Genomic DNA, 23022 nt, shown 5'->3' on the forward strand with positions numbered 1-23022 from the left:
TAGTCAAAGAAACTAATATAAGCTGTGCTGAAGGGCCCAGCATGTGAGCCATACCAGATGAGATAAGGCGCAGCCATTTTCTGGCCTAAATTAAAAGCTCATAATAGGAGATTTTCTTTAAAAAATAATAATACTACAGTTGCCATCCACTTGTAGCGAAGGAATTCTATCCCCATATACATACTGACACACATTCGAGGCCGCTGTTATCCTACATATTTTGCATTCCCATATTTCTGGGAAACCTTATTTCTCTGTGTCCGACTCATGTGATGGTGGCACTTGGGTTAAAAGGTATGGGACACAGATGTGGATGTGAACAAACAGGCTTATTAACAAAAAGAAGAAGCAGTGTCTAGTAAATGACTGGAGGCTGAGCACCTTAGGTTTTCAAGGTGCATTGTCAAGATAGCTAGATAAGAGAACTGCTGAAAATGGTAGAGGCAGAGAAAGAGGTCTTCTGTCTGCATGACAGTGTTCTCCCTCTACCTGACTTTCCAGTTCTTTGAAATCAGCCCTCACCACTCTCAAGATGTGGCTCCCACACTCATCATCCCTGACCAAACTGGCTGGGTCTCAGGTTCAGATTTAGGGTGTTGCAGGCAGTTCCCACGCATAGGGAACCAAGCTGAGGGGGTGCAAAATCGAGAAGATCTATAACAGAGAAGATCCATTGGGGGGTGCCAACTTTTGGGCTTACTTCAGAAGCCGTATTTACCAATGATTACCAAAGTCTGCCCCTGCTGGGTCTCATAGGAATTGTAGTCTAACCGCATACGAAGAGCATCAGGTTCTGGAAAGCTTCCGTAGAGGTTAGGATTTACTTTTTACCGCAAGCAAAACAAAACAAAAATGAGAAGAATCTTCACTGGAAAAATTGGCTGCTGATCTCCAGAGGTTTGCCTTGCACATGAGAAAAATACTTGGGCATAATAATGTCTTCAGAGATTACCTTCTTAACAGACATTCTGTGAAGAAGTACTACATACCCACATATTCGTATGCTAAGCATAATTTGGGACGCGGGTGGCGCTGTGGGTAAAAGCCTCAGCACCTAGGGCTTGCCGATCGAAAGGTCGGCGGTTCAAATCCCCGTGGCGGGGTGCGCTCCCGTCGTTCGGTCCCAGCGCCTGCCAACCTAGCAGTTCGAAAGCACTCCCGGGTGCAAGTAGATAAATAGGGACCGCTTACTAGCGGGAAGGTAAACGGCGTTTCCGTGTGCGGCTCTGGCTTGCCAGAGCAGCGATGTCACGCTGGCCATGTGACCCGGAAGTGTCTCCGGACAGCGCTGGCCCCCGGCCTCTTGAGTGAGATGGGCGCACAACCCTAGAGTCTGTCAAGACTGGCCCGTACGGGCAGGGGTACCTTTACCTAAGCATAATTTAAATTTCCACAAAGCAGGCCAGAGGTTGTGGGGTTGTGAGTGAATGGAAAAGGAAGCAGTACTGCTCAACACTACACATAGCTGAAGGAATTCCTTCAGGAGTAGGTGAGGTCACTTCCCAATGAATAGGTAGCTGCTGGTAACCACAAAGAAGAGGAGAGCTGAGGCAGGAAGAAGGTCAGGATGGTGCAAGTGCAGCAGCAGAGCCAATCCAACACTCCTGCCATTGCATTTGCACTGTGCTGACTTCCCCACTGCCTCACTCCTCCTAGCTGCTGGCGGTGAGCTCCACATTGGGAAGCCAGGTAAGCAATGTCACCCTGCCAACCTCTACTGAGAGGAAATTGTGTGTTTATGCAAGAACAGGTAACCTTTGGTGCTCCAGATCATAGAACCATAGAACCATAGAACCATAGAACCATAGAATTTTAGAGTTGGAAGGGACCCTGAGGATCATCTAGTCCAACCCCCTGCAATGCAGGAATTTGCAGCTGTCCCATATGGGGATCGAACCTGCAACCTTGGCATTATCAGCACCACACTCTAACCAACTGAGCTATCCAGGCATAGACAGATGTTGGACTGTATCTCGTGTAATGCCTGACCATGCCGGCTGGGTGTTATGGAAACTGGAGTCCAGCAGCATCTGGAGGGACGCATTTCCCCACGCTTGTGCATGTGCAAAGAGGCATTTCCAGCATTGGATTCAAGTGTGTGGTGTATATTTTGATTTCCACCCCCCCCCCCCGGGCCTGGTGAGTTATCTAGAGCCCCCCCTGAAAAACCCTTGTCTGGTTTAATCCCCATCAAGAACAACTGCTGTCGGCATTCATATACTGCATGGTAGCCTGGATGGCTTGTTGTAATACTGAAAGCCTTTGCTCAGAGAATGTGCACTCTAATCCAGAGCAAATATACGTTGGTGACTCATTGTCAGAGTAATTGCAAAGGAGAGAAAATGAATAAATTTGGAGTTTCACCCTTTTTAGAAGTACTTGCACTATACATTTATAAGTGCTTACTGCCCTGGGCTCCTTTGGGAAGAATGGCAGGATATTAAATAAATAAATAAATAAATAAATAAATAAATAGTAAAATTAAATCTGTTTCCTGATTAATTGAGCCTCTGTTTAAAGAATTAATTGGCTGAATATCATGGTCTTAGGGAAAAAGCCCAAGAAAATATTTTGATTATTCCCAATCCCTTCATTTTCATAATGAGATGAACACCTCATTGATTATTATTTTTTTGCAAAGTCTCTGAGCCCCCCCCCCAGCTCCCCAATGCTGCCACGCTGTCATGAGTCCTGATTTATTTTAGCTCAGTGAGCCATTCAGCATTATGATGTGGTGTGTGTTTGAAACAGCAGATGCAATTGATAGATGCAGAGTGAGCTTCCAGCCTCTTGCCAGCTTTGCTTCATATTTATGCTCAGGAACGATGGTGAAATTTACATAAAAGAATTTACTCTTGTCCAGAAAGCAGCTCAGTCAACTTCCATTCTTTACTCACTCGAAAAATGACAAGCAGTTCTGAAACTGGGCCAAGGTGGTGGTAGAGCTCGTGTAAAAACACTCCAAATCGTAATTCAGCACTGGAAATTCCAGGGACATCATTTTTCTGCTTCTTTCTCTGTACACCACTCACATGAAAAGGGTCTATTGTGATTCCTTGCCTCAGATATTACCATGGCTGGCACTTAATCAGTTTTCTTTGGCTGTGGGTGCACCTCAGAATTTGCTCTTTTAAGTTTTCAGATTTGGACTTCACCTTTTCACCCAATTGGGTTTCCAACAGCAATAAAATGCAAAGTACAAAACAGCAATCAAAGGGCATAAAAACCAGCATATTTACTGTGGCCATAATGAGCCAGCTTATGAGGCCAAAGGCCTGCCAGCAGAAGGTCATTGGAGACAGGGGAGCTCAGTGGGCTTCCCAGAGCCTGGAAATAGCTATGGAAGAGCAGGAGCAGCTCACCAGTGGCAGAGCCATAGCAATAGCCTTCCAGCAACAGCCACTTGCTTACAAGGCAGGGCAAAGTAGTGGTGTGGTCAGGGCAGAGTGGATGGATCGGTGGAGACAACCTAGTGCTCCCACAGTGGGCCATGCAGCCATGGACTCCCCCTCTTAGTGAGTGGCACTGATACCTGCGAGATCACCTGTACCAACACTGCTTCTGCCCAACAATTAAAAGCACATAGCAGGTGGCCTAGTCCGTTTTGCATCACTCCTAATGCAACATGCTGACTCTCAGTGTACAGCATAATGGTTAATCTTTATTTGTGTGGATCAAGTGTTTTTGCCCATAAGCTTTATGAATTTTAATTTATTTCATTTCATTTTTACATTCCGTTCCAGGTTGCTTGCGAAGGTCTTTCTTATACAGGGTAATCTACAGGGGAAAATCATCCAATGAATAAGCATATCATTATAACACAGTTTTGAAATTATTGGGTGTCACAGGGGTATTTGAGAGCACTTCACAATTCACTTTTCTCCCTTTAAGGCAATATCTAATTGGTTAAACAATTTACGTTCAATGCAATAAATGGGAAACTGAGTCTATCGCCACCACATTGGATTCAAGTTTCACATTTGACGAGGCTGCTGTGATTGAGATTTAAAGCTTTCATTTATCTCAGCAGGATGAAGCACCCTCCAGTGACTATTAGAAAAAAGTGTATTTTTAGGCATTCATGGGAAATAGTCGATTGAAGTTCAGCCAAATAAAGAAAAAGGTGTGAATTTCTTGATGTCAGAGTAACAGATGACTTTTTGTATATATGGAAAATGGAAAAAAACACAGTGGCAGATATTAAAAATATATATTTGCTGCATGTTCTGAATATGTATCTATTAATTATATTTTCTATATGATTTATATTCTGGTTCAAAAGGTCATATGTATTCATTCAGAAGTGTACAGAAAAGTCCTGCACAAGGGGACCATCAACACTGCTCATGCAATGTGATTCCCTCTATCCATTGAACTGAATAGGAAAACATATATCAATACTTTTGTCAGAGTCTCCATGCCTGAAGGAAGTTTCTATATTAGACCACAGCCATTTAGAGTGTCTACCTAAAGAACAATAATAACAATGTAAAAAAACTGGAATTAATACTAGTGGAAAATAGAAAATGCTTTTAGGGCCCTTCTATTGCTCTTCCAAGTAACTTCTCAAATATTTCACTAAGCAGTTTCAGTGCTTGGGCCCATGCAGGGCTTGCCACCATTTTGCACTGCTGGGTTGTTACATTCCCGCCTTCGTGTCCGTTGTCCTCCAGAAGCTGCAGACCAGCTAGACCAACAGCTCCAGTTCCCATCTATAGCAACATCTGGAATAATGAAAAATTAAAATCAGGGTTACTGTAAAAGAATTACAGATTTGGTGCTGGCCCGGTGTCAATCTTCCTCTCTTCTGCTAGTTCTCCTTATTTAGGTTCTGCACTAGCAAACATCTTGGATACGGTGAGAGTGACCATGCATCAAAGTGATAGATTTAGCTGTGAGCAAGATGGATTTGAAATTGATAACTGCACCTGAATCTAAAAGCCATTTCTTTATCACACACCATGCTACTGATTCATTTAAAAATCTGGAACGTTATTCAGGGTGTAGTAGCTTGAGAACTTACTTCATGAAGGTGCCTTCTCTAGATCAATTCATAGCATGAACATGGAGGCTAAGAAATAACCTCATGATAACTTAACCCACCCAACATCTTAAAATGGCCACGTAAATATTTATAGTCAGGCAAGAGGTGTAGGTGGTTTACATGTGAGGTACAGATGTTTGCATTAGCAGGGGGAGCTCTGAAAGTGCAGAACTTCCAGTTTGCAGCAGATACATTTCTTCAAAGGTGTCTTTTCTCAAGAAGGAGGCTGCCCAGCCCTGAGCACTGGGGTGCCAAAGAGTTCTCGAAGGCACGGATCAAGCTGTCTGTCAACTGACTCAATCTACACTTCCAAAGATCTCTTTTCAGGTAGGAGCCTGACAACCATTGCAGAGGGATGCCTTTAACAGCACAGACTGGCAGTTAGCTGGCTAGATCTATACCTTGAACGGTCTCCTTCCTATGGTAGGAAGTCACCCTGAGCTGGGAGGGAGAAAGCAAGAGGGCCAGACTAGTAACAAGCAAAGGAACACACAGTTCTAGGCAATTTCAGGATTTGTACAGCACAGGAAAAGCAACCAGGTGGTTGCAGACTACAGATCCCACTATCCTTGACCATTGACCATCCTAACTGGGGCAGATGGGAGTTGTAATCCAAAACATCTGGAAGGCATCTGGGATAGTGCATGTCAATGCTTTCAGAAGAGAGATTAGAACTGACAGACGCACCCCCTCTCCACCCACAAAATATACATATTATAGAATTATATTTTACTTTGGCAAACCTTCTTAGATGAGTAAGAAAAGGATAGGTAGCATCCAAATAGCTTTGGACAGTTTAAATATAAAGCTGTATGTAAATACTTCTAAATAAAAACAAATAAATACATCATTCTGTAGTCATTTTCTCCCAATAGTTTGTTCTTTTTCTTTTCTTTTTCTTTATATAAAAATATCCTTTTAATCTCTTACCTGGCCTTAGTGTGTTTTCACAGGCAAGACCCCGATGTCCCAAGGGGCATATACACTCGCAGTGAGTCCCTGAAAAACACAGTAGGTAGAGTCAACCCATTCTTCTGAACCCATTTTATATATACACACAAAGCCTCAAGAAGCAGGTAAAAAATATTGTAGTGCAGAAAGGGTGGGAAGCAATCGGCACAGTGTTGGCTCTTTCCCAATCCTTTCTAAAGAGGTGGCAGTAACAACACAGGAAAAGCTGACCTTGTACTTCTGCAAGAGGGTTGTAAATGGGAGTGCTCTTCGCCCTTATCTCAGTAGTGTTGAAACTATGCTTATCACGAACACTAGTCTTCAACTGGTTGTTCAGGAGCCACTACTAGACTGAAGCCTGATCTGACAGTAAAGAAAAAAGAAAGAAAAGGGGTCCCTAGTTGCATGCTTCAGTTAAAGGTGGGGCTGGGTCCCAAAAGGTTGCTGATCTCGCAGAACTTGTGATGCACCAAGCCAAATGCAACCCACCACCAATGTATAGCTGCCTACAAGGGTCTTGGTGAGCCTCGTGTTTTGCCAACAGGCGATGTGCAAGACCCCTGAGACCCTGGAGAGCAACTGGTAATCAGAGCTGGCCCTACTGAGCTAGCTGAACAAACGGTGTGTCTTGATATCAGACAGTTCGCCCTCCCCCTGTCTTTGCACTGAGACTTATTGGGTAGCTGCTCACAGCGCCGATCATTCTTGATGTACCGATACCCTAACAAAGTATGAAGACAGCTTCATATGTCCGAGTGACTCATTTTATTACAATTCAAAAATTACTTTCCCCTGTGCAGTGAAGCCAGTGTCATCTTCAAAGCAAGAGCAGCCCAAAACGTGAGCTGGGGGGGGGGGGAGTGCTCAGTGCAGAATCTCTGGTGATGATAATGATAACAGTCTTTAGCAGTTGCAGATGGCATTTCATCTTCCAAGAGCTGGGAGAAACACTAATTAATGGCCAGAGAGCTAGTCAGCTTGCTAAGCTTAGCAAAGCTATTTCCGAAAGAGATTTCAAGCAGATTGCAACTTTGTGTTTTATGCATAATTGAGTTGGAAAAGCCTTCCTAAATGTAAATGATTAAGATTACATTCCACTTGCCAAAGCCGCACAGTCCGCTATCTCGCTGCACTGCCCACGAAACAATAGTGACATTTAAATGAATATCTCTTCTTATTATATTCCCTTCGTGATATTTAATGGGAAAATAAAGACAGCTGGGGCAAAAGCACACTCTCTCCTGATCAGCGATGTCGGGCATGAAAGGGGAGAGGCCAGATCTTACCTTTCAAAAATGCATTTCCATTGCCCTGGCACTGACTGCAGTGACAGCTATTCGTTTCCTGTTGGAACTCTTCCAGGGCACGCCTCAAGTTTTGTTTCAGTGTATTTGCATTTGCAAAGGTGGTGGCAGTTGCTAATTCATACAGTGGCTCCACCTACATTGAGAGGGGAGGGGGGGAGAAGTGGTAATATACTTTAAATTAAAAATGTTTTTAGAGTGCATTGCAGTCCTCCAGTCTTGAAGTCACCAATGCCTGAACTACTGTGGTCATGCTTTCCTTGTCCAGAAACAGCCATAGTTGTCACATCTGTCACAGCTGGTTAAAGGTACTTCAGGCCACTGAAGTTACATAAATTCAAGTTTTGGATTATAACTTCCATTAGCACTGACCATGCTGGCTGTGGGCCTCAGACCCAGCACCAGTGTTTGCTCAGGTCTGGCACTGACCCCAGGGCTCAGAAGAGCCCCTCATTGGTCTGAGCCAGATGTGCCACCCATCACTACTCTCCCTCCCAAACCAAGTGGTGGGTGGGCATCAGTGGCACCTTTGAAAGAGAGTCAAGCTCAGCTTCCCTCCACAGTCACTGTCTTCAGAGTTAATACTTGAACACTATATCCATTATATCCACCCCTCACAATCAGATTTTAATAGCTGTTGTTAAACTAGAGTTGGGGGACCTTTTTGGGTCAAGGTCCATGCTCCTGTGATGGTAATCTATTGGGAGGCCAACTTGCTCGTGGGTAAGGTACAAACCAGCCAGTGGGCAGAGCCCCAGTTCCTCTCTCTTTATCTGTTACCAGCTTTCACTCTCTTTCTGAACTCTCCTTTCTCCCCACAAGTGGAGAAGAGATTGCTATCACCAGAGATCTGAATTGTTAGCTTACAAGGGTCTTTTGAAATGAGGCTCAGGGCTACATGCAACCCAAGGACTACAGCTTGCCCACCCTTAGGTTTCAATCCAAAGATGTGCCAATGGAAGGAGACCAGTAGAAGGTGATTTTTGTATCCCTTCCTCCTCCAGAGTAAACACTCCAGAATAGGGATGGAACAGAAATTCAACTCAGTTTTCATTTAAAGTTTCATCAATGAAATTTTCACTTTCCAAAGCAAAAGTGTAGCCATACTTCAGAATTCGCACATCCAGTTTTTGCAAAGCAGTTCTCCAAATAAACAATGTTTGTATAAATGCTTATATATGGGGTAAGTGTGCATAAAAATGAAGACATGGGGGGGGGGTAACATACAAAAATATATTTGGGAAATTGCTTGTAAAAATGTTAAAGCTGCATATAAAGTTGTGTTAAGAGAAATTTGCACAAGAATGCTAATGAATTTTCATGAGGATAATTGCACATTGCTGCAAAATGTGGAGAACTGAATTTATGATCAGGGAAATGAGAAAGAGGGAACCAAAACTGATAGATCCTCCAATCTCTATTCCTGAATTGGGTGGAAAATGCTTTTTTTAAAAAAATGGATGAGGACACCTTTCATGAGAGCGCCCAGCCCTTAGGAGAGACATGGGAGCTCCTTGGGGAAGTCAGGGCACTGTAAAGTAATCTTCTAGTCATTTTTCTGGTTAGAAACTAAAGTGAAATTTAATTGATCATGTCTTTACTCTTTCAATCATATAATCAAATTTATTTTTCCATCTTGATTACATCACAGTTTCAATTTCAATGTGAAAATTTGAAATTCACATACTTAAATTTTAGCAAATTTGTACAAGCCTTGTATCCCCAAACACATTTCAGTGTGTCAATATAGCATTGTGATAGCTCTACATCACCTTCATCCGGATGATTTCAGGGTTGTATTGAACAGCATCTCCCCACTCTTGCATCAGTTCTGCAGTGGGCAGGTCTTTGTAAGCAAGTGTTGTTATATATTCACTTGCACCTCCACGAACAAGGGCGACAAAGTCATCTACAATTTTCCTTTCTGCTGTGTTATCTGTAGAGGTACAATTAAACACATCAGTTCAGATTACGTGTGCATCCGTACATGAATATTTATCATCTGATAACTGTAACATCAAGCAATGATTTAGACAAGTGGAAAGACCTCCTGCATACAAGGCTGCAGACGGAATGCCATCCTTCCTTCTAATAATGAACCCAGGATGTTTCAGAAGGATAGGAAAGGAAAAGGAATGCTCTTTTCCTTTCAAGCTTTCCAGAATCTATAAAGGCACTCCCTGGCAATAAAATCCCCTGATGATAAAGCTTCAAAATGTTCAGGTTTGAACCTTTCAAACCTCTAGTGCAGGTATCTGGAACCTTTGGCACTCCAGATGTTACTGAACTACAACTCCCAGAATCCCTGGCAATTGGGCATGCTTTCTGGGGCTGATGGGAATTACAGTTTAGCAACATCTAGAAGGCCAAAGGTTATCCACACCAGATCAAGTGTTAGTAGTATAGCACAGCAGGATAAGGCGAGGTAACTTTTTTTTTTTTTAAGTACCCATCAAGACTTCTCCATTCTTGAAACTTCCTCAACCCCGACCTGAATAGCACAAGATTCCTGCACCAGGTTGTCCAGAAATGTGAAGAGGAACACGCCACTTAGCAGCTTGGGACACTGCAATGTCCACTCGTATCACCTTAAATTTAATATCGTTAAACAGAGGAAATATAAGCAACGAGCTCAAGTGAGTAAGGAATTATTCACTGTTTTATGCAATCATTTTTAATTATTTTTTTAAATTGTATCTTTGTGACCCTCTAGATTAGCTTTCTGGTGTCCTCAAGAGATTTTGTCCTCAAGAGATTTTGGATCACAACACTAGTCTGCCCCAGCCAGCATAGCTATTCAAGTTGTAGTCTAAAACACCTGAAGGGCAACAGGTTGGGGAAGTCCGCTTTAAGCCCTGTTTATAAATACTATTTTATAAAATTACTATTTTATAATTACTATTTTTATAAAAGATCAGTCATGCCTTACTTTAAATTGATTTATTTAGTGTGTTTTTGGTAAACTGCTGATGGTCCTTTTTCTGCCTTCCTCTTCTCTTTCTTTCTTTGTGTTATTATTTTAGTATGTTTTGAAGGATATATGCAAAAGGGCTGCTATTTTCTCTGTTTCCTATGTTTGTAACAACCACCGAAACGTTATAGCAGCCCATTGCTTTTCAATGGACTGGTACTTTTCAAAATAAAATACGCTTTTTACAAAACTGCCTCCTTTAAAACTCACATTTTATCAACAATTACAGTCACCTTTTAACAAAATTGTCTTCTTTTTGAAACAAGTATTTTGTTCATGAATGAAATTTCTAAATTAGTGTGTGGATTGTTCACATTCCTTGCCCATGGTTCACTTACCTCCAATTTCTTTTAAAATGTCACCACAACCTGCAATTGATATTCCAGCTGATAGATAAACGCCATAAATATTTGCACCAACTTTGACTCCGTGATTTGTACAAGACTGGACATCACTTAAAGAGTAGCCTTAAGGAGAGGGAGAGAGAGAGAGAGAGAGAGAGAGAGAGAGAAGAACACAATATTTATTAAAAGAAACAGGTTTGGATCCGAAATCTGTGTGAGTGTATGACTATCAGGAAGAATGCACCCAACCCCAGCTGCTCCGAGTGTCTCCTGACCCTCTGGATCCATGTCGCTTGGAATTGCAACAGAGACAGAAAATGGGAACATGGGAACAAAAGAAGCTGCCTTATATTGAGTGAGATCTTTGTTCTATCTACCTCTGCATTGTCTACAATGACTCTCCAGCATTTCAGGTAGGTAACAATCCCAGTCCTACCTAGAGATGCTGGGGATTGAACCTGAGACCCTCTGTATGCAAAGCAGATGTTTTCCACCACTAAGCCAAGGCTCCTCCCAATTGGCACTGCGTAAGCAGAAAACAGTGGGACGCAGGTGGCACTGTGGGTTAAACCACAGAGCCTAGGGCTTGCCAATCAGAAGGTTGGCGGTTCGAATCCCCGCGACGGGGTGAGCTCCCGTTGCTCGGTCCCTGCTCCTGCCAACCTAGCAGTTTGAAAGCACGTCAGACTGCAAGTAGATAAATAGGTACCGCTCCGGCAGGAAGGTAAACGGCATTACCGTGTGCTGCTCTGGTTCACCAGAAGCAGCTTAGTCATGCTGACCACATGACCCGGAGGCTGTACGCCGGCTCCCTCGGCCAGTAAAGCGAGATGAGCACTGCAACCCCAGAGTTGTCCACGACTGGACCTAACAGTCATGGGTCCCTTTACCTTTACCTTTAAGCAGAAAACAGCTAGAGAACACCCCAGAAGGCCATATAAAAACAGGTGCCTACCTGTCTACTTGGAAGGAGGGGGAATTTAACCCATTGCCCTACCATGGTCTTGATGGAATCAACCCTCTGTTCCTGCTATTTCCAGTGGGAGGAAAGCTGTCATTAGCACCAACGGGAGCTTTCCCCCCCTTGCAAATAGGGGCTTGTGCATGAGGTGAACAATGACGAGTTAAAGCTCCCCAACTATTTGTTAAACAAACAAACAAACACAGCTGCACAATGCCAAAGTATGCAATAAATATCACATCTACCTTGGCCCTTAGAGAAAGACTTGGGCTACTATCTATATATCAATATCAATGTCATCAATATCAATATATATCTACCATCTAAACATACACACAATGAAGGATAAATTCTTCACTAACAGTAGTGGTGTATTCTATTCTATTCTATTCTATTCTATTCTATTCTATTCTATTCTATTCTATCCCTCCACAGCTGTGTTTCCAAAGAAAATAGCACCCTTCACAAAGCAATCATGCTTAGATTTGGGGGTTGGGTGAGGGAAGCTCTCATAGGCTCCAATGGGTGTTTCCCCTGGAAGTCTCATTTCTATACAGGGGTGTGAGGGCTGAGGTGGAGAGGCCATAGGCTAGATGTGTCATGGCCCAGATATGGCCTAAGGGCTAGTAGTTCCCCATCCCTGCCCTATCCTCTTGCCATCCAATAAATGAGAAAACAGATTGCATGAGATTGGGAGCACTGAATGAGGTTTTATCTTCATGACCAGGAATTTTACAGCTTCCCATCTCCTGAGCTCCCACATCCCCTGAAAACTCCCTGGAAAATGCTGTGGGACTTCCAGAGCATCAGCCACCAGAGAAATGCTGGTTGCACAGAAGTGCTTTGTTTGTGTGCATGGACTTCTCTGGATCCGAGTCACTGCATGTCATAGAGAGGAATCCAGTAAGACCTTCTACAGACAGTTTGTCAAGCTCCCGTTGCCAATGGGTAAACAAGAGACTGAAGCTATTGATTAACAGCCCAAAGCTCTCTTTGTTCTACACAACAAACACTAGCCCTTGTGAAAGCACCATCCATCAAGCAGTAAGAGCAATGTCAGATAGGAGAGTCATCCCAGTAAATTATTTACCGCTCCTCAGAGTCCTACGATCTGTATGCTTACAGAAATGGAGAGGAGTGGCACAACTAGAAACCTTAGAGAACCTACAAGATTGAGAGGGGGTTAGCTTCAGATTTTATCAATGGATTTAGCCATTTTATTGTTCTTGGAAAGTGTTTCCCAGCCATTTTCAAGTGGTTGAAAAAATACTTTAACAGTGTAACCTTATACACCCCTGTGTGCACAAAGTATGTCCCACAAAGTTAAATGTGGCTTCCTCCCTGGTACTGGATTGTAGCTTAAATGACTATCATTTCTGTGATGCTTATAGGCCATAGTCATCATACAGAAGCAACATAGGAAACACGAAACATTGCAGATATTTCTGCATGATACCAACCTATGTGACAATATCCCACACTAAATTTCCACTTATTACTTCCTTGTTAGAAATGCTGGGATTTTTTTTTTAAAAAAATCACACCTTCAAGTGGTTTGCATCTAAAATAATAAAATCAGCAATATCAACAATCACACACTAAAATGTAAAAACAAAACAAAAACGGAGTCAGTATTAAAACCTGGAGCTAAAACAACAGAACAGCCTGGCAGAATTAGAAGCTTTTTAGACTTTCCAGAAAGGCCAATTGTATGCATCTGTCACACCTCCTTTGGGAAAGGATTGCATTAAAGAGAACTGGAGCCACCACCAACTTATGAATGACAATTTTGCCTTTCTTGGTGGCCGGTCCTGTAACCTCATTACTTCATCTCAACTCTTGGGGGTGAGGGAAATGAATACTGTATACAAGAAGGCATGGTGTCAGATAAATACCTTCCTTGTTCCTTAAGGAATTAAATATCAACATGACTTGTTACATTGCCTTTATTTATCTTGTTTCATACTCAGGAATTAAATTCTAGATTAAAAGATTAAATAATATATATGCAAGTTTCCAAGGCCCCCAATGTAAATGTACAGAGCTACAAGCCAAATGGTTAGGCCTTGAAAGTTCTGTGTCAAAATGATAACCAGGTCCATTGGGTTTGGGAGTCTAAGATAGTGGGATTAGCAGCATCACACATAATAATAGTAAATGCTCAGATCAGACAGGTGGTTTTAAAATCTGAGCAAATAATAACAAGCAAAGTCACCAGCAGAAAGATACAGACATGTAATCACAAATATTTGTTGCTTTCTCATTGAAAGAGCCTGACAGTCAGCATCCAGCTAAATCAAACAAACAATTCTCTTTGCAGGAAAATGAATTAATCAGGTAACTATTGCTTTACTCAAATATGCCACCTTGTGTGATGTCAAATACCTATGCTGGGTTCAGAACATTGTTCCATGTCAGCATAAAACAATCTGGTTTGTCTACAGCCGTCTCAGCCCACATACCTGCTCTTTGAAGCTGCTCATCATTCAAGATCAAAGTATATTCATAAATTCCACCAAGGGTAGCTTCAGTAATGTAATGTGTTCCGTAGTCTCTGTAGAGTTCTCGATATTCCCCATAGCTGTACTCTAAAGGCAAGCGAAGAAGTCTCTGGAAGAACTCATGGTGAAGCATTAAATTCCGACTCTTCAGTTTATACTGGGCAACTTCCAGTTCGGAACGGGCATGGATAAATTTTCTAGACTAAATTGAAGCAAATGCATTCAAATGAGAGATAGGATATTTGTAAAGTCTTCCAACATTGCATTACAGGCCCCCCTATATATATATTTATACATCCATAGATATATTTACAACAATCTGTGTTGCTGCTTGCATTAAATACATTTTGGAAATACAATAAAATATGAAAAATATATCACACTGAACCTCAGTATGAAATAAATGTACAGGTGATGATGATGCTGCTTTGATTGATTTATTACCTTTTACATTTGTTTCAAGGTGACTTATAAACCACTACAAATAGATTTTAAAACGGTACAAAAACAACTGAAAATAGGTTTTAAAATGATACAAAATGAATACCTAAGGTTGGAAAAGTTGGTTGGAACAGCAGCATCTTTAGTTGTTTCTAGAAAGCACAGGTATTGTCATAAAAGATGGGGGATGTGAACACATTCATTGCACCCATTCATCAGGTCTCCTGGAGAATCTGCACATAATCCTTCCATGAAAAGAGAACTGTACACATTTCCTAGTCAATATACATACTCCTCAACAGGCTTTGAGAAATGTGCATAGATTGACTGAATTTTGTACATTCTCCAGCTGTTATTTTGGCTGCATTTTGTACATTCTCCGAGCAATATGCACATTCCCCAGTCACTTTGCATAGCCTCCAAGAAGCATGACTTTTACCTCCTTTCATGTTCAGAAATGTCTGAGATGTGCTCCTCAGGCTGCTTTTGACCCACTGCCTAATCATACATGGCCCTCTGCGTTGGCTAACTAGCAGGAGTGAATTTAGGATGGTGCAAAGAGGGGGCACCATCTCAAAGCCCAGCAAGTGAGGCAATGGGCTTTGGGAAGGAAATATGAGGCTCTTAGAGTCCTTCCTTTTCCTTCCTAAAGCCTAGTTAGTGCTTTTTCAGCTTTGGGAAGGCTGTGGAGCGTGCCAAATATTGGCTTTGCACAGGGTGCCATAGTACCCAAGTCTGCCATGGTTCACAAGCCTGTTCTGTGCTGCCCCACCAACCCTACTGAATAATCATTTTGCCTTGGGTGAAGCCAGAAATAACACTGGGTTGTATGGTAGTCTATGGACTTTGCGACAAAGATATCCAGACTCATGTCTAAGCCAAAAATATGAGAAAATGTAATAGTAGGGTAACCTTCAAGAAAGTTGTGCCAGCTAGATGTATATTTTACATGGGGGGATATATGTATAGCTAACTGTATTCACATGATTCATTCATTGAAATAAATATTCAAGTTTAATTAGGGAATTAAAAATACACTAATTATTCTGGCACTGAATCAAATTTCCTAATGCACTTGATAATAATAATAATAATAATAATAATAATAATAATAATAATAATAATTGTCAGTGCTATTTTTCTAGAAAAAGAGGTGCTGTCACCATGAATGCCTCCCTCATTCTCTTAAAATGGCAATGGTACCTGAGAGGCTGAGTTTCAGCTGGAAAACTCCCCTGATAATTGTGTTGCCTAAGTATCTAAATCTTATAACCATTTTTTTAAAAAAAATATTTTTTCATATCAGTGATAATAAGGTTTCTTCTCCCCATAATTTTGTGAGCTGAAGAATTTGAAGATTTTGTAGTGCTGAAATCCAGTCCCGCTTTTTAAGTAGCAAGTGGTTTGTTTTGAAATAAATTCTACATGGATCAGTATCATTCTCCCGCAATGAAACTGCGAGTATTTCATGCAACCCACACTGCTTTCCTGAACAAGGCATTTCAGTGGATGCACCGACTCTTCCAAGGTGAATCGGCTTGCTTCAGTCTATAATTAAACTATGTAAGGCCTGCAAGCAGTTTTCATTATATATTACTGTCATGACTGCCCTGCAGTGGAATAGCTTGGTTTCTTTGCTTCTATTGCCATATTCTGAACTGACAGCACCTGTCTTGTTTCACCAGTCTAACGTTAGCATGGCCTTTTATGCGCATGCTGACATCCCTCTGGAAATTCCAAGGACAGGAAGGCAGCCATCTCAGAAAGTACCCTTGGAGAAACAGATTCTTAAGCAGAAGTGAGCGGTGGGGCATCAGGGCTTTGAACCCAGGCTTCCTGTCAAATTCCAATCATACCTGTAGGGTACTCTCACACATCCCCTGTAGCCTTATCCAATAAACGAAAATGCACACTTTTACATGGCCAGATCTTTTGCATACATCCCTCCACAGACATTCATTCCAATTCCTTCACAATATATATGCTTGCTGCCCATATACATCACTGCACAACTTTCTTTCCATGGAACCTCCCTGAAATTATGGATCTGTGTAGCATTCTGTTATTGTTTGTATGGCTGTTTGTTTGTTTTTAACAACTGTAGCTCTGTGAGGGAAACAAGGGTCTCCGAACAACTTTACGCACCCCTAACAATCTATAGCTTCCCGTATTCTTTAAAGGAAACCATGACTGTTTGAAGTGCGAAGATCGTGCTTTAATGTATGGTGTGGACTGAGTAATGTGTCAGAATGATCCCAGACCTGAACCATTGTTTTGGAGCTAATTCAGAAAGGGTGATGTGACAACAGAAAGAAATCTCTGAATATAGTGATTTTCAGCTCTAAATGTGGTGTGAAAACATTTGAGCAAAACTAAAAACACCCTTACTTTTCCTAACTTCAAAACACAGTACACAGTGTTTCTAAAACTGTCCATGTTCACTAAAATGAACCTAGAGTTATGGAGAAGCATGTTTACCGTTGAAGAAAATCGTTTTGTCCTCTGAATGTACTTCTGGTACCTCTGGTCATCCTTACTGTAACCAACTTCAAACATGCCTGGTATTTTTATGCCAATGCTGAAGCTTTGTTGTTTCGCTTTTGCCTTGGAGACATTCTCTTCAAAACTTGAATAAGATTCATATTCAGTCAACACAAATTCATATTTGCCTTTGGTCTAAACAAAAAAAAATGAATAAGGAATTTTTTGTATCCTGATTCCATGCCTAAAGTTATCATAATTTTTGTAATTTTCATTCTATATATTTATTGCAAACCAATAAAACCAATAAATAAATTTATTGCAAACCAATATTCTGTATATGACAGCAAATAAATGGCATTCATAATTAAATAAATACATAGTTGTCCACATGCAGACATGTTTTACACATAAGGCATATGGCTGGTTGGTAGAAAGTTAAGTGCCTCAACAATATATTACAAAAATATGTATTGCTGATTCATTAAAAGAGAGACAGAATCCTTAGCTGCTTTGCTGAAAATATGAAAAATCTTCCTTATGAAGGAAAAATGCAACTCATAATACCTGATATTATCAGTGAAGAGGTCTTCTGGATTATCTCTAACACACATATGTAGAGTACTTGAGGAAGCCCAAGTGACTTGGACTTCACATAAAACACGTAAGCATAAAACATAAATATTTGGTTGAGCATTATTTTTACTTTAATAAATGACTTGATGTATCAACAATCCGAGGAATTTTAACTGCACATACAGCTCTTCAATACATACCTCTGCCAAATAGCTTTCTACATTGTATGGTTTTCTGAAATTGGTGTCTCCAATATACTGGGGAGAACATGCTCCAGCATAGTATTTATAGTCTAAAACCCATCCTTCCAGGTCGTTTGTGAAAATATTTAATCTGGGGAGAAGGGAAATGGATAAAGTTGCCATGCTTAGACATTGGTTATTCAAAGTAAGTTATACATCTTCTTTTGGCAACATATTTTAGTTCATATGAGGCCTGTTTTGGCCTTGGAAAAACTACAAATTTTTTTAAAAAGCAGTAATGCAGCAAATGGGAGGGGTCAAAATTGGGTCTGTCTATCAAGCATACTGATTTTCCCAGACAGAGTGAACAAACTATATTCTGTTACCACGCAGGAGAGAACCTCCAAAGTATTATGAATTTTTTCATACTTGCACTAATTGTAACCCACTAAGCTGAACAGAACCCAGCAGTCAGGTGTGGCAGCCCATGAGAGTTAAAATGGTTAACACCTGAAACAGTTAAAACCTGTTCCATTGCTTCCTTCCTAGACATATATATGGGTGGACAGGGCCTTGTGTGTGAGGGAGGCTATAGTATATGGAATAGAAACATAGCAAGTTGCCTTATACTGAAGTCAGACCGGTGGCTCACTCAGTTCAGTATTATCTATACCAGATTGCAGCTACTGTGCTTTCCAGACTGGGGGACAATGAGGGGATGGGAGCGGGGGTCAGTGCACAGGAAACAGAGCAGCAGGACCCATTACCCTGTCTCCACAAACACAGCAGGCTCTGAGGTGCAGGGAGCAGCAGAAGAGGCTCTCTAGGAGGTTGGGACAAGCAATAACCCACTGCCCAGCTCCCTAGCTGTCCAGGTGGAGCTCCCTATGTGATTCTTCAACTGGAGTAGGCTCAGAACAGGTGAGGGTCATTTGCCTCGTTAAGCCCAGATGCTGCAATCATTGAGGTGCTGTGTTTGCTTGACTAACTGCCCATGTTGATGCTCCAGGATCTCTGTGGGACTTTGGGCATGTGGACTGACCCTGGACTGGGAACTTGACATACTGACTTGCCACCAGGTAGGCCAGGGGTTTGGGACACCCAGGGTGTAGATTTTTTTTATTTTAAAAACGTTCCAACATTAATTGTATTGGACCTTTGGCTAGAATGTATTAGTCCTCTTTTGGTGTGCCTGCACTTTATGACTCTTGTTATAAACTCCTTTCCTATCTGGCACAAATGGTCACTCAGGATGTTTTGCTACTTCTGCTTTGAGCTAGCACAGGGGTGAAGAAATCTGGCATCTCCTTGAGAGGTTCCAAGGAACAGATAGGGTCAACAACTGGGTAGAAGGCCTGGTTGCTAAGGAAACTCTGATATAGTAGGACATTTGAGACTCAAATGACCCAAGCAGTTAGGGGCACCCAAACATAATTGCAGGGGCAAAGTTACTGGTGTTTTACTTCATGTGTGCTTTACTTCATGACCTGTAACCTTTCTTGATGTTTGTAGAAGGATGTTTAGGAATGTTTCAATGTTTTATATGTTTATATGTTTCAATGTTTTATAACTCTTTGTGTGCTGTGTTTGAGCTACTATATATAGGCTTTGTTATGTTTTTACTCTGGTCAGACCTTTTTCTGAAGTAGTGGTTCAGCTAGAACAACCATGTTAAGTTGAGCTATTAAAATAGCATCTAAGCTTGCTGTAATTCTTTTGGTTCCATGTTTTATTTAAAAGCTGTCCCCTTGCCTGGGTAATGAACAGGTGGAGGAGAAGTAGATTCTTCCCATGAGCTGATGAAGGTTCAGATGTAGCTAAACTATATGAAGTTTCTAACACCTGTTGTAAAATTCTGCTGCAACAGAGTAACATGGCTACTTTTCTAGGAAGTATGAGAATGTGTCTCAACCCCCCCCCCCCTTCTCTAAGCAGTCATAGAATTTATTGATAGCAGGAATGTGAAATCTCAGCCAGGCCCCTGAGCCAAATGTGGACTTCTAGGCCTATTTATCTGGCCCTTGAGAACCCCCAAAGCCATTTCCCCTCCCTGATTACCTCATCTCTTCCCAGGCCACAGCCTCACCAGCCTAGTTTCACACCCTCCTTGAGTGTTTTTGGAATGTTTCCTTGAACTCTGTTAATTCCTCATGGTGGTCTGAATGCTGAATGTAGGGTAGGGCTGGGTGGGTACAGTAACTAGCCTGCTGAATAAAGGTAAAATTTACATTTATTGCTCTGCCTACTTTTACCTCTGGTCCCACCCACCACTGGCACATAGCTCTGGGGAAGATTGCCCAGAATTGAATGTGACCCTCAAGCTGAAAAAAACGGTTCCCACTTCAATTCTAAAGGTAGAACTGCAAATTGTTCCATTTGGCATCAGTCCTGTTTCTGGAAATATAATGGAACTGCTTACCCACTTGCTAGCATTTGTATTCCCCAGTATTGTTCCATCTCCTGGCTGCACTTTTTATATACTTTCTTACAATTTCTTTCATCTGACTGATCCCCACAGTCATCATCTCCATTGCAAAGCAGCCTCCGATTAATGCATCTCCCTACAACACAGAGTGGGAACACACTAATTAATTGTTAATCTGATATTTCCCTTTAGCTCAATCAGTGCAATGCTTTGCCCCTGACCCCTGAAAATGTGAAGATGCAATTATCAATTTATTTCAGGGAAAGCGCTTGGCTTATCTGCTCCTTTACAAATTCGGGTTTAATAACCAGGCACATTTAATTGATTAGGATGAGTCTGCATAAACATTTTTGTAATATTATTTTGAACTTAAATTAGCGGCAAATTGTATTGCATTTCTTAGGCGAAAAGTCACCACTAGCAGGAAGAACTTGAGAAATATGGTACAACTGTAATTGCAACATGCAGCCAATGTATAACCTAGCAATCTGGTTGAAATATAGAATGTACTGAGTATTGAGGATCATTGTTTTGAAAAGGCAATGTTTCTGTACTTTAGAATTGTGCTGAAATGCTTGAAAGCATGCTCGTACTGGCTTTGTTTGGATGTAATAATAAACTACGATTTACTGTTACATCAATGTTCCTGTGCAAACCTCAGGCTCACACCTTCCCTGTTCTGCTTTGGACTGCCATGAGAAGCACTGCCAGCCTACCGCTAGGCAGAGTAAGGGAATTATCTCAGGTTGCAGATGCTGGCGGAGGTTGTAGTGGTCCCTTTCAATTCCTCCTGAGGCCTCTGTTCCTCAACAATTCCCCTCCATTGGAGATTAGAAATATGTCAGCAATATGCCTAAACTAGCCTGCTGTCCTCAGGTGCACAGAGATATACGTACAGACAGATGCTATCACATTGTATGTGTTAAAGCAAGACTTAACTGCTAGTTAGTTTCTGTACATAAAAAGGGGTGTGTGGAGCATGTTGCTATTTGCTTCAGACAACAAGATGCCTTGGGTTAGTCCTGAAGGAAAATGGGAAGCTTTCATTTCCACTTTTTAATTAACGGCCAGTTAGTGTTATGTCATAAACTGGACAAACTGTCGATAGTTTTAACTATGCTTTGCTCTCACTTTATGACTCTGGCTGGTGTCCATACACCTTAGTTCAGATTAGGTACAGTTTAGGATTTGGATGTAATATTAAATCTTCCAATCTCCTCACTGTACTTGTGCAAAAGAAGAGACGGGAAGGCGGCCACTCAAACCCAAGGCTTGCACTGTCTCATTTATGTTTTGAAAAATAACAGTTCATCATTATATTTGAATGAGGCCACTGTCTGCAGAAAGTTGAGAAAGTAACAGCCTGCACTCGATGTCCTATGCTGAGAAGCAGCACTTGATGGACCAAGTTTGAATACTGAACCTGGATCTGTGGGTAAATACAGTGAAGTGGCTTTAACCTTGGGTTTATGTCCCTGTTCTCTATTCCCAAAACTACAACAGGATGTTACCTACTAGTGATTTTTGCTGCTGTATTTTAATCTATTGAAAGCTGCCTAGATTAGCTGGGGTAACCCAGTTCGATGGGTGGCATATAAATAAATTATTATTATTAGCAGTAGTAGTAGTATATAAATATGGCCACCACCTAAGGATTCCTCATCCATAAAACTGAGTCTAAGCAAATTTGTACTGCAAATCCTACTTATGGCACTCTTGAGTCTATGTTTTCAAAACCTCCTTTCTGCCCTGCCATAACTCTTATTCCTGTGCCAACTTTCTGCCTTTCCCCCTTCTCCTTGACCCCCAAAGTGCTTCTGGTTCTGCTTCCACTGCTTTCTTGGCTTGAATAAGACCCTGCCCCAAACTTCTTGAAAACTTGGGACCGCCTGCTTGCTGTAAAAGCAGAATCTGCCAACGTTGCATATAGCCTAATGCAAAGTCCCTTTCCCATGGCATCCCATTTGCATTGCCAACTTAATGCTTCCTGCATCCTTTCATCACTTGCTGCAACCACCCAAAAAAGTACAATTTCTGTAGGAATTCCAAATGTTGCCATTGCATAAAAAACAAGCAAACAGCAACCTGGAGTTTCCTGGCTGCAGAAATCGAGACAGCACTGCTGCGTCTAATAAATCCTCATTTTTTTGTTTTATAGTGAAGTTTGAAGAGAAAGCTGATGAGGAGTAATTCTTAATATATTACGAATGTTGATGATTGTTGCTGCAGTATCTTTTTAAAAAAAAAATACGACTGCAATATTTTGAAATTCTAGCTGTGTATAATATGAGTCATTAGAAGAGCTTGGGAAGGCAGTTTTCTTATTTTTCTTGCTGCAGTTTATAACCCAGAACAGATCTGAAATTCTTTGCAGCCTGTCTAGAGCATCTATACTTCCAGCACCCTGCCATGTATACTGCTGGAAAATGCACACGCAGGCGTGATTACCAAGCAGGCTTGGGCATAATGTAATCCAATAAATTTTAACAGCAGACATGAGAGAAAGCACGTGAGCTTCATTTTGATCTGTATGGACCTCTTAAAATGAACCTAGAAAGGGAGCCGGGAACAAATAAATTTTGTTATGATAAAGCTAACAGAGAGCATATCATTTATGATTTCTGAAACATGACACCACCAGGGGCACACAGCGGGTGGAATTGAACATTGTGCATTGTGTAGGAACATGGACATTCCGTCTGTACAAGCACTGCACCTCACAGAATGGAACTGTTTAAACTATGGATCAAATATGGGCATGCAGTATGCTGGTGTACATTGTTGACATTATAGGCACTTCACTCCTTCCCTGCTCATGCTCTATATGTGCTGCCAGGAAAC

General features: G+C 41.5%; 1 protein-coding gene across 1 annotated transcript in view; it reads right to left on the reverse strand.

Moving 5' to 3' along the window:
* Positions 1-3641: 3641 nt before the first annotated feature.
* C8B (complement C8 beta chain) overlaps positions 3642-23022 on the reverse strand; it is a 30586-nt gene continuing 11205 nt past the window's right edge. Inside the window, exons 4-12 of the mRNA XM_083448080.1 lie at positions 20176-20317; positions 17775-17907; positions 16996-17193; positions 14038-14278; positions 10609-10737; positions 9072-9235; positions 7282-7435; positions 5975-6043; positions 3642-4724 (exon numbers count right to left, since the gene is read on the reverse strand). Of these exons, the coding sequence (XP_083304206.1) occupies positions 4579-4724; positions 5975-6043; positions 7282-7435; positions 9072-9235; positions 10609-10737; positions 14038-14278; positions 16996-17193; positions 17775-17907; positions 20176-20317 (1376 nt within the window). The 3' untranslated portion in view covers positions 3642-4578. The remainder of the gene's footprint in view (positions 4725-5974; positions 6044-7281; positions 7436-9071; positions 9236-10608; positions 10738-14037; positions 14279-16995; positions 17194-17774; positions 17908-20175; positions 20318-23022) is intronic.

This window comes from Podarcis tiliguerta (genome assembly GCF_965153285.1).
Source record: "Podarcis tiliguerta genome assembly, chromosome: 6".
Lineage (NCBI taxonomy): Eukaryota > Metazoa > Chordata > Lepidosauria > Squamata > Lacertidae > Podarcis > Podarcis tiliguerta.